At 36.7% G+C, this 12,432-nt stretch overlaps 1 protein-coding gene across 1 annotated transcript in view; it reads left to right on the top strand.

Annotated features, from left to right (window-relative positions):
• The window catches only part of WDR33 (WD repeat domain 33), a 70,064-nt gene that overhangs the window by 42,424 nt on the left and 15,208 nt on the right, over window positions 1-12,432 (top strand). Inside the window, exons 8-15 of the mRNA XM_086755079.1 lie at window positions 7,941-8,067; window positions 8,642-8,796; window positions 8,929-9,007; window positions 9,541-9,651; window positions 10,423-10,517; window positions 11,397-11,483; window positions 11,734-11,873; window positions 12,236-12,388. Of these exons, the coding sequence (XP_086611205.1) occupies window positions 7,941-8,067; window positions 8,642-8,796; window positions 8,929-9,007; window positions 9,541-9,651; window positions 10,423-10,517; window positions 11,397-11,483; window positions 11,734-11,873; window positions 12,236-12,388 (947 nt within the window). The remainder of the gene's footprint in view (window positions 1-7,940; window positions 8,068-8,641; window positions 8,797-8,928; window positions 9,008-9,540; window positions 9,652-10,422; window positions 10,518-11,396; window positions 11,484-11,733; window positions 11,874-12,235; window positions 12,389-12,432) is intronic.

The following is a 12,432-nucleotide window of genomic DNA, read 5'->3' on the forward strand; positions in this document are numbered from 1 at the left end:
AGACTTCTTCTAACTTCTTTTGCTGGAATCCACAAAATTTTTTCTTAGGTTTCAGCAGATTGCTGTGGCCAGACAGTGGTTTGAAACTTGGATTAACTTCTAAGCTAGATATTTGGACTATGCTTTTCTTTTACAGCAGCCATAATTGCCAGCAGAACTTTAATGAACATCCAGCAGGATGTTAAAGGAAATAAATACTGAAAATTATTAACCGTGGTTACTCTTAGCTTTTCTGGAAGTATTCCCTGAGTAGGGAACTAAGTATGCTGACTCTTACCACTTACAACCCTGACTGAAATTACAATGAGAGCACAGAGCTTGAGGCAAGCTAAGTCCTGCAGTGTGTCCCCTGATTTCCTTCCTTTTCCCTCCTTTTACTAAATTGCTGTGTGGAATTTTGGGATGCATCAAGGTTTCTTTACTAGCTTCAAATTATTTAAAAATACATCTAAATCAATACTGTGGTTTTGACATTCCTTCTTTCCATTACTTACTGTAGTATTCCATAAAAATACCAGACTTTATCTGGCTTTGCTTAGTGGTGTTTCACACAGGTGTAACAGGCAAGGGCTTGACAGAAGTCTGCAGGTGGAAAGGCTGGGGATTTTGACACCTTGGTGGCAGCAAGTGAACATGCTAGGCAACAATTTCAGTAATTGGTGAATAAAAATAGTTTCTTAAGAATGAGTTTTAAAAGCCTCCCTGAAGCTACTCAAGGATGAGCGCATCTTAAAATTACATCACTTACTAGAAGCTTAGCTTCAGGCAGCAGTTTTTAACACTTGCCCCGCTTTTTTCTCAATTCATAAAATATAAGTGTATGTTCTGACTGAGCAGTGGTTTAATAGCTACTTTTGAGATAAGCTGTCCTTGTGAGGCTTCAGATTATCTGACATTCTGTTCAGATCAATCATTTTTTTTTTAAGTTGATGGCACAGGCTATGAGCAGACCCCAAAACACTTGTTTAGTTCATGTTTGACTCGGAACATCTTAATGTGAAAGCTCACACTTTCACATGATTAATTCAGGGATATTTTATTTTTTTGTTTTTACAAAAAAAAAAAACATGCTGAGCAGCAAACTGATTCTGTACCCAGATATAAAGCCACAGATCTATGAGAACTGCAGAGTCATGATTGACAAAATCATTGAATTTCTCATCTTTCCAAGTTCACATTTTTCTTACCTTGAAAGATGGCCAGTTGTTCTATTCCTGGACACAGCTATACTCTGCCCCTTTCTGTACAGCATTATGTAGTAATTGCCATGCTGCATTAGACTAGAGATCGCTCTTGTCTGATGGCTTAAGATAGTAAACACTCGTTAGAGGCAGCACAAGCTCTTTCAGATCCAGTGACTAGTACCACGTACTTGAAAGGAAGGTGCTCCTTTTGGCTCCTGTCAACTGTCTATGTTATGAAGCATGGGAATTTTTCTTAGAACTGCTGTTCATTTTTAATGTTTCTTGTACATTTATTTTTAATATCATTACATGTAAATACTATTGTAAATAAATATTTTCTGTCAATGACAAGTAAGTGTGTTGCTGCTTTCAGAGTAGGCTGGCTAATTTTTGAACAGAAAATAACATCTAGTCCCAGCTACTTTACAGATAATGTAACCAGAAAAAAAAAAAGTGGTTCTACCTTTTGCAATTTAAAAAGCCCTCTTAATTCTCTGATTAATATCTGCAAAGGAATTAAATAATATGCCATGAGAATCTTAATAGATAACTGTGCCTAAGTGCAAAGTAGAATCCAGTCTGTGTTTTGTAAATAGTGTAACTCTAACTGTGATGAAAACTTGCCTTTTTCCTTGAATTCCGCTGCCATTACTGCTAAGCCCCTAGGATACATATATTGAATAAGTGGTGCTGGACAGTTTTAGTGTGGTCTGTCTTGCCCTTTTATGCTTTCTGACCTTTTTTTCCTATGCTTTCTCTTGAGCTAGCTCTGAGCTTCCTGATGACTTTCTGTTTAAAATTATCAGTGACTTCTTAGTTAGAAATAGGAACTACTGTATTGCTCTAAGCATTATACTGCATTTTAAAGCATAGTCACATAGGTGAGCTCTCTGTGACAGAGATGCACTTGATGCTATACATAGATTTTTTTTTTAATTAAGTGCATAAAAGTGGTTAGAAAAAAATGGATACTTATTAAGCAGAATTAGTGAAAATTTTGTAATATTTTTACATACTAAAATAACTTCATAATTACCTGTGATCAATATAGATATGCGTTAACTGTCTTATAACTAGAAACTGTGAAACATACATATTTAATTGAATTTTGTATAGTTCTTACTTCCAAGAGAATATTAAACAGCTCTTCGCATGTTACAGATGCTGTTGCACAGCCTGCTGTCAAACTTGTTTTGTCTCTATATCTTTTACAACATATACAGGAAATAACCTAGTTGGGTATGGGTAGTGATAATGCCCAAAAATAAATTCAGGAGTTAGGAAAAAGCAAATAATAAGTCTAAAAGGAAAGCTATCTTTATAGTGCTTGTAGACTCTAACATGAGCATACTAAATGATTTAAAAAAAAAAACAAAAAAAAAACAACCTGACACCACAAATATGAAACAGTAGACATTTTCAGTTTATTTCTATTCAAAGCAATGTATTTCATCTTTGGAAGTTGTTCAGCATTTTACCTTCAGTTCACTGAAGAATTTAAATGTTCACTTTTAAGTTTAACATGTGACTAGTTCCATTAGTTAAAGACTGAACCCTGCATGACCCAGTTCATACATATGCTGGGACCTAGCTGTGTTCCTCCCCTCACTGTAAACCCTTACAGAAGACATTGTAATTGAACTTCAACAGATGTAAAGAATTCAAATCACTGCATGCCATTACTAGTAATTACATGTAATAGAACAAAGGGGGTTTTTTTCATTATTCTTTGCAGTGCATTTGCTGTTAGGCAAGCTGTGCAAGCACACAACTAGCATTAAGTTCAAACAGCTTTTTTGCTACTGTGAATTCTACAAAATCCTAAAAAACTAGTAACTGAGTCATACAGGTTGAATTGAGACTAGCACATACAATTTCTAAACTCATTTATAGAAACATATTTTGAGGGCTGATTGCCTATTCCAGGTAATCTTGGGAAAACTCATTTGTTTACTTGCACCTGTTTCATTAGTGTTTACTGATTTATTTTTTTTTTAAGCTTCTGATATCACAGATGATAAAAACCAATTGTCCTGTTATAAAAGCTTTTGTCTGTGAAGAAAGGGATTTGTAAAGAAGGCTTAATTATGTCCCATTCTGCTGCTTGCTTAGAGGAATGCTGATGATCTAGAAGATCTGCCTATAGGTAGATTAAAACTCTAGCAGTCTATCTAGATACCATATTTAATAAACTAGAAGAGAGCTAGAGAAAGACTGTGAGCAAATAAAGGAAAACAAAACGTGAGTTTATGGGACAGAGGTCTGAAAGTAAGGTGGGAGGCATTGTTCTTAATCCACTGAAAACTGAAAGGAGCTCTTCCCTTAATTTCTTATTCACCAACTACACATTATGCTAAAAAGAAAAAATATACTATGTATCTGTAGATAGAGGGTTTCTGTGGTATTCATTCTTGGAGTGGAGAATAGGAAGTGAAAGAGCTCATAGCACAGCTTTCAAGAGGAGTATAGTTCACATAATGTGACAGGGCAAAGAACACTAAATTACTGGAATTAAAATATATTCTTACCCTTACTGCTAACCTGATGGGTGTTATCAAAGCAGTACCTAGGTTCTTGTAGATAGGAGATACTCAGTTCCTATGTGAGCTTTACGCAGAAGCAGGGAATTGCTAGGGGAATGGGTAACTGTCAGATAACAATTTAAAAGCCTTCCATGAAAGTGGAACAGGCAGAATAATCCAATTTGCCTAGCAGGGTGGAAGCAACTAACAAAGTCTAAGGGGATTATGTGGAAAGACTTAGAACATCTTTCTTCTAACATGCTTGTTTTCATTATCTTTGACTTGCAGGTCTTTTTTTTTTTTTTTTTTCTCTTCTCCCTGCCTTCTTTTCTTTTCTTTTTGGGGATGGAGAACGTCAGCTTGAATGGTAGTGAGACCTGCTGTCTCTTTGCAGATCCCTTGGAAACAGTCACGTGCAAAGGGCCTGCTCTTCTGACAAGTGTTCTGTTATTTTGGGGATACAGATTACAGGAAGGTGAATGTTACTGTGTGGTTATGAAAAGGCTTCAAGTCTGACCAATTTAAGTGGAGGATACACAGCTCTATTTACTTCCCATTTAAAACAGCATAAGAGAACCATGTGTCTTTAGAAATAATTAAAAATGCAAGCAAATATAATTCTCTCTAAATGAGAAACAGTATTGTTGCAGTTAAATTATTAGGTTCATTTAAAATGCATATAATTACAAATATCCATTTTCTTTGGAATGTGGATTTTAAAAAAGTGTAAGATGGTGGCTTAGGAGTGTCATCTAAGTATACATACATCCAAATAATCAAAATAATTGCTGAGAAGGATCTAGAAATCCTACAATATCATCTATAAAATCCTCTTTACGATTTGTGTGCCTTCAGCATGGGGCTCATTCCTAGAGGAAAGGATATAACAGAAAAAAATTTAGCTACAGCAATAAACCTGATATATCTATAATTGATAGTTTATACACAGTTGCATTATAAAATATATAGATATTTTATAGACCGTATTAAAAGACAATGATCCAAACTAACTTTTTTACACCATATATTACATTCACTAAGTCATATATGCAAAAATTAGGGGGGTGGGGGGGAATAATTCCTTATTTTATGTGTACTTTTCCAGACTTGTGACATGCAAATAAGGAATGTAAACTATAGAGATTTGCAGGAATTAAGGTTTTCTGAGTATGGTGCTTGGTGACAGGGGTTCTGTACCAGAGAAGAGTATGATTCCCAGGTCTTAGCCTAGAGCTAAGAACTGAAAACAGCTATGAAGTAAAATCTAACCATTTTCTTTTTCTCTGTACATTACAGATAGCAGTATGTACATCTGTCAGCAGAAAGAAGGAAAAGCAATATACAGTGTAAATTGCCCCAATTTTAAAAAAAAAAAAAAATTTAAAAGGTCTGATTATGCTGTTCAGTTGTCTTGGTTATCTTATTTAATTCTTCTGAGTTAGTTTGCCCCTTGGGAATAGTTTATTTAAAGCATATTTGTTGTAGGAAAATTGTATTTTCTCTCAAGAAAGCTTAATTGCATTAGGAAGCTATAGCTAAGTATATATGATGATCCCATTTAGTGCAGGACTTTGACAATGAGATGCCTCTCTTGAGGGCAGGATAAATCATTTTGATTGGATTACACGGGAGGGTCACAGTTTTCCCCAACTATTGCCGTAGTCCAGAGCACACTGGTTGAAATACTGCTCTCTGCAGGAAATGCCCATTATCTGTGTTTATAATGGTTGTGTTTGTAAATCTTGTCAGATTCTTCTGATCCCTATGGTCAGTTTTAATGTGCTGATGATGGTCAAAAGCCTGCTGCTGAGTATCTAATGATTTATCTGCTCGGGTTACAAGTTCTGAGTGTCCTGGCAACTTTTACTGCCCTTCAGCTTTGTGGTCTGGGGCTAGTGGGCAGTGACTATCAAACCTGGCTTCTGAGAAGCCCATCAGCCCAGTGCTGTCCCCTCACTGTCATTTCCCTTTTGAAGACTTTTAGAGGACGGTGCTTTGGTTGCTGTGTTTGAGTGTGGCTCTGAACTTTAACGGAATTGCCCACTCTGAGCCTTCTTTTCCTTAGGGTACATATTTGGGAAGGTTTAACTTGAGTTAAATCTCAAAATAAAAGCTTAAATCCAGCATTGCTCAGGATGAACTGTCATCCAGAGGTGGCCTTTCACCAGCATAACTTGTTTTCTGGATGCAGTTGTCCTGACCAAACAGAGTAGCCCTTTGTCTCTCAGTGCTCTTTCATCACTGTCTTTATTTCAGGAGCAGCAAGGCCAGTGTAATTCCAGTCTATGTGGGGAGGGTTTTCTTAATGGCTTTGCTGGGCTTTGTTTTTTTTCATGTTTATGCTAATAGTCAAGTATTCTAGTCTGAACGCATTTTCATATGGTTAAACCAGTTATTAACTGTGATGGCATGTTTCTCAAAAAGGGCCTATTGTTGCCCTTGAATTAAAATCCCCTCTCTTTCCCTGGGGCCTGCAGGATAGCAAGTACTTACAGAATACTGTCAGCTGAAAATCTGCAAGCATGAATTGCTTTTCACTATGGAGGGAGAGCGCTTTCTCTTACTACTGGCTGAATCATTCCTCCCAAATAAACACTCGGAAGCAAGGCTTGCTCAGCATTCAGCTTCCTGTTTTAGTTGAGAGAGAGAGAGAGAAAAGCTTTAGTCAGAACAAATCCAGGGAGACAGTGCCTTTCATTTCTTTCTGCATCAGAAGAGCCAGAGAGAAGGGAAACAATACATCTCAAAGTGCCCCTCTGTTGGGAGGGCAGACAGACCACCAGAGCAGCCGCTTGTGAGCACGTTTACAGTCTTTGCAACTTGAGGATCCTACTCTTCCCAGAGACTTCACATATTCCAAGGGCAATTCTTCCTGCTATGGCTGGGGGAGGAGAGTTGGATTCCTTCATCCATATTGTTAATTAACCCTTAACATTGTTCCCCATATATTTACCAAAGCTTCTTGGGTCAAGAATCTCCTCCCTCTCTGTGCTTTCCTCTGGAGAGGAGGAGAGTTGCGCTCATTTGATGGAGAGAATGCTTTATGTGTTAGCATTCTGCTTTTATTTTAAGATAGATGCATATTGCTCATTCTAATTTGATTTTTTTCTGTGGCCTCAGGAAAATTTCAACTGATATTAATTTTTAATGTCTTGTCAAATTGAGGCCTATATTAAGACAGCTTGTGATGCCTGAAGTTATATGTTCCACCATGTAGTAAAACAGTACTTCTGGGAGCTGTCTGACTTTGGGAACCCTTAGTCTCTGATGGCACATGCTACCATTCTTTCATACCATATAATAACTTCAGTGCCTTTATGTTGCAGACAGCCCTTCCTTTCTCATCTTGACTTTCTCTTTAGTTACTGCATGCTGCCTCGTTTTCTGGCAGTGACTATTACTTTTGGCTTTCCCTTGAAGTGCGCTGGCATGAAGAGAGATTGGAGAAAGAAATTATCATTTGTTATTTCCTCTCTGCATCCCTGTAGTTCAGCTCAGAAGCCTCATTTTGTTATGTAGTGGGAACAGGCATTTCTGCTTGACAGTTTTTAGATTATCTGAGCAGCACTGATTTTCTGCCAAGGTTAGTCTGTTTAAAATGAAATGACGTAGTGAAGGTTTTTCTCTCCTGACTTTTGAGCATTAGAAAAACCTGAATTCCTCTGACCTGATAAGAGATTTCATCTCATAAGATTTCTTTTCATCATATAAATCATTGATTTAGTTTTCAGATCCATAATTTAATTTCTTTGCTTATTTTCTAACAGGACAGCAAAAGGATAGTACTGATATGATAGAAACAAATACGTATTTGCCTTTCATTTCTACAGTATTTTGCAGAAAGTGAAGTGTCATGTTGTTGTTTTCCCTTATCACCTTCATACAAATGCTTAATCAGTGTTACATTTAAAATATTGTGCAATACTGTAGGCCAAAGCCTAAAGAAAAGTTCCAGTTTGAGCAGAAACTTCAGAAAGGATTTTTATGTTGGTGAAGTAAGCTTGGTTTGAGGGCGTGACCTGAGAAGATGCTCCCAGTGATTAGTGGGAAGGAATGCAACCTAAATAACTCGGAATAATTTTTTTTAGTTTGATTTTATGTTTCGTGACCTGTACTCTGTGCTGTTTTGCATTCAGTTTTACATTACAGTTATAAGATGTGCATCCTTTAATTTTTCAGTGTCTTTTCAGTGTCTGTGACATCTTAAAATGAACAATTTTTATCTCCTTAACAGGACATGGAGCAGATGTGAAATGTGTTGACTGGCATCCAACAAAGGGATTAGTTGTATCGGGAAGTAAAGATAGCCAGCAGCCCATCAAGTTTTGGGATCCAAAGACTGGCCAGAGCCTTGCCACACTGTAAGTCATTGCCCACAGACTTTGACTTGCTCAAGTATAAGCTAACTTCATATTTTTTTTTTTTAAATTTTCTTCTTAGCTTTTTGCCTCACATAATTTCAGCCATAGACAGTTGCTTCAAATGGAAGACTACTGCTTTAGCTGTGCCAGAAACTCTAGAGGTTAGATGAAGTCAAGTCCATACCTGAAAAATTGTGACTTTAATATGCCTTATTTAAATTTACTTTGTCCTTGTTCATAGACTCCCTAATCACACTAGTTCGCATTTGGAAAACAGAATTGAGATACAGAAATGTAAATGAGATGTTTCATCTAGCTGATGAAAAATTTTTTTATGCTGTGATAGAAACATGCACATTAGCTGAACACTATCTCAATGGCACTACCGGTTGTCCTGAAGTACAGAAGAAAAGGATTAAGGCATAGGGCTTTGCACAGAAAGCCACGGTATTCTGGTTTCGTAGCTTGAACTACTTTGTTGTTGATGTGAATACTTGGAACTGGTAAATTGTCGTGTTTTATTTTTGTCTGAGAAATCAGTATCTGGACAATCTTTTTCTTTCTCTGCTTGCAGACATGCTCATAAAAACACAGTGATGGAGGTGAAACTGAATCTGAATGGCAACTGGCTGCTAACAGCTTCTCGTGATCATCTCTGTAAGCTCTTTGACATTCGTAATCTGAAAGAAGAACTTCAGGTCTTCAGGGGTCATAAGAAGGAGGCTACAGGTCAGAATTTGTTATATTTTGTGGATTTTTACTAGTAAACTTGAATTAAAAATGAACGTTTGAGATCTTCATTTATATTATTTAGAAATCCTAGCGTTATACTTTCTGATAGTGGCTTATTTTGTATTTCAGCTGTGGCCTGGCATCCTGTTCATGAAGGGCTGTTTGCCAGTGGAGGATCTGATGGCTCTTTGTTGTTCTGGCATGTTGGGTACGTGGCATTTTTGTCAGCATATTGGAAAGATGTTGATCAGTTATGCAAGTTAATATTCTAAACATAAAATATACTTTTCACCTTTGAATTTCTATTTAAAAGCCATGTTTATGGTATAGTTTTTCTCTATACCTGTTTGTTAACATGATTCATTTGCAACAAAGTTTTCCCGTACAGATATATTTTAAAGGATACAATTGCTTGCACAGAAAATAGTCTTGTTGAGAGGGTGATGAATGGTTGAAGCCTCAAGTTTCTCAGAGCTTGTTCTGAGATGGTGTAATTATTTGGCTTCTAAATGTACAGTTAAAAAAAAAATCCCTATATTACTGAATTCTCTATTAAGAACAACTAGGAACAGTCAATTCGCCCAATAGAAAAATGACAGAGGCGTAAGTTTAGCTAAATATGGGCTAGAGGAAGAGGGACACCTGAACAGCAAAAATTTTCTATTGTATCTGTAGCAGATATTAAATTATGTGATGACTGATTTTTTTTTTCTTTTTTTTCCCTCCCCTGCAATATATCAGCGTTGAGAAGGAGGTTGGTGGAATGGAAATGGCCCATGAGGGAATGATTTGGAGTCTGGCGTGGCATCCGCTTGGACACATTCTATGTTCAGGCTCAAATGATCACACTAGGTATTTTCAAGTATTTAAAGTAAAGATCTAAGGGAATGTATGTACATTTAGAAACTAGAAAGGTGCATGGCATCAGTGAACAAAGAATAGATTGGGATGATTCTGATACACAACCAGTGGACAGAGAGACAAACATCTAAATGGGAAGGCCCTGACCTTTTACATTAAAAGGTAGAGTCTAACCTCTTGTCCTTCATCTAAGGAAGCCGTAAAAAAATACTAGATTTTGGGTTTGTTGTGACCTTTGAAATCTCCTGAAGAAATTTTTAGAAAGGAATTGTTGTATTTTCTTGCTGGAGAAATATTCTGATCTCCAGCATTTTTTCCCCGTGGATCACTTTCTGGTCATGTCTCTTCACATTGCAAACATATTTGGAGACACATAGTGCTTTTAGGAGCAAATTTTTGTGTGTGGATTTATGTATTGGCAAGTTTAGTTATATGTAAAGAATATGTTTGGATTGAGCGAGAATTTTTTTGAATTAACTAGAAATGTATCTGTCTGTTCAGGATCTGATGTTGATACCTTGTACTTATACCCTTTACACTTTGAAGTATCTTCTGAATTGTAACTATATAATTCAATATGATAATTGTTGAAGTTTTATTTTTTATTTGAACCTCACACCTAATGTTCAGATCTAGCGCTGAACTTGATTTAGTAAGAGTTGAATCCTTATATAATCAAGTTTAAAGAAGAAAAAAAGAAATAATTAGAAGTAGTTAATACTCTTGACCCTTTATTGACATCTTATAACTTCCTCTTGACAGCAAGTTTTGGACTCGAAATCGGCCTGGAGATAAAATGAGAGATCGTTACAACTTGAATCTGCTGCCTGGGATGTCAGAGGATGGTGTGGAATATGGTAAGACAGTTTCTAATGTGGAAGAAGGAGAGTTGGGGTCAGGAACAAGCCTAGGTCGTTAGCTGACACTTGAGCGCAGCTTCTGGGTAAAATGATGAAATAGCATTATAGCATTGGTACCTAAATAATGATATTTAGTTATGAAGATGATCTGACTCTCCATGTTATCAGCAGTCACCATTCCAACAAGTCTTCTTTTGTTTCCACAGCTCCAGGAGGTAAGACCTGCTCTGGCAATCACAGAAAGGAGGTTTGGCTCCCCCTCTGGCAATATCTCCAGTTTACTTTTCTTCCTGAAAACTTCATATGACTTCAAGACTTCCCACAGTCCTGAATGACAGCAGGAAAACCTTTCAAATTATTGAACTTGACGAAAATCTTAAAACTTTATCTCCCTCTTAAGGATTTTTCTTGTTAATTTTAGGCTGCTTGGGGTTGTCTAGCTCTATGTCATGCCTCAGCAACATTTTCATCTCTGGGGTTACATCTGTTTCTTTATTCAGGTTTTTGATTACTTGCCCTTTTGTTTTGGGGAATATTAATTAAAATGCAACACATTAATGAATTGAAGTTTTAAAATGTATAGATTTGCTGTAACAAAAACGGTAATGGGTATGAGTTATTTCCTTTTCTGAACCTCTAACCCTGAATGTGACTTTCCTGAAAGGACATAGTTTCTGACCTATGGGGCTGCATTTATTAATCTGAATTTGCAGTTCTCTTAATATCCTGTAATTCATGTATGAGATTAAGAGGTGACCCAGCAGTTTTGAAATATGTAATGATGCCAGTGGTAAAAGCATGTGACAATTCAGAGCAATAAAATGATAATGTAAATAAAAATATTCCAGGTATAAATATTTTTTTGTTTTTCTCTAGATGATCTGGAACCTAACAGCCTAGCAGTTATTCCTGGGATGGGAATACCTGAACAATTGAAAATAGCCATGGAGCAAGAGCAGATGGGTAAGTAATAACTATAGGGAAGCGTTTTCCAGAGGTGTCCAGATACTGTGTGACTTTTCTTTCATTCCTTTCATGTATTTTGGTTGTACAGACACTGTTTTTTGAAATTCTATATTATGCATATTTCCTGTGTAAAGAAGGAAGAGTAGAAAACCTCTTGGTCTCTTTTGCTAAATAAGCTGTAAGGAATGTAACAGGATTTTTCTGTAAACCTGCATTGCTCTGACTGTTTGTCTCCCTGGTGCTAAAGGGAAAGACGAGTCCAACGATATTGAAATGACAATCCCTGGACTGGATTGGGGAATGGAGGAAGTAATGCAAAAGGACCAAAAGAAGGTGCCACAGAAGAAAGTACCCTATGCAAAACCAATACCAGCACAGTTTCAGCAGGTAAGTACCTGATACACAGTGAACACCAGAACAACTTGTTATTTGACTGACTTCAAAAAGTGCGTGGCTGTTGAAATATTCTGTTTCCAGTATCAGCTCTTTTATATCAACACCAAGTGCAAAATAATTTACCACAGTAGTTAAATTACTGTTTAAGGAAAAAATACTCATTTAAATCTCTTTTGTCTTGTATCCGTACCTGGAAAATAAGATGTTATAAGATACTGAAGTTTTATTCAGCATAACTTTTAGCTTCTGAATATCCATAATAGACAACTTCCCACCATATCTTTTCCCGGTGCAGCAATATATTGCGTACATGTTGTTCTCAAAATTCATCTTGTGTTTACTATTGTTTATAGGCATGGATGCAGAATAAAGTTCCTTTGCCTCCCCCACCTGAGCCATTGAATGATAGAAAGGAAGACCTTAAGCTGGAGGAGAAAAAGAAGACACAGGCTGAGATTGAACAGGAAATGGCAGCACTTCAGTACACAAATCCACAACTCTTGGAGGTATGTATGTATTAGCAAATTTGTTTTAGTGCTCTATGTGATAC

The sequence above is a fragment of the Chlamydotis macqueenii genome, chromosome 9, assembly GCF_036417535.1.
Source record: "Chlamydotis macqueenii isolate bChlMac1 chromosome 9, bChlMac1.mat, whole genome shotgun sequence".
Taxonomy (NCBI): domain Eukaryota; kingdom Metazoa; phylum Chordata; class Aves; order Otidiformes; family Otididae; genus Chlamydotis; species Chlamydotis macqueenii.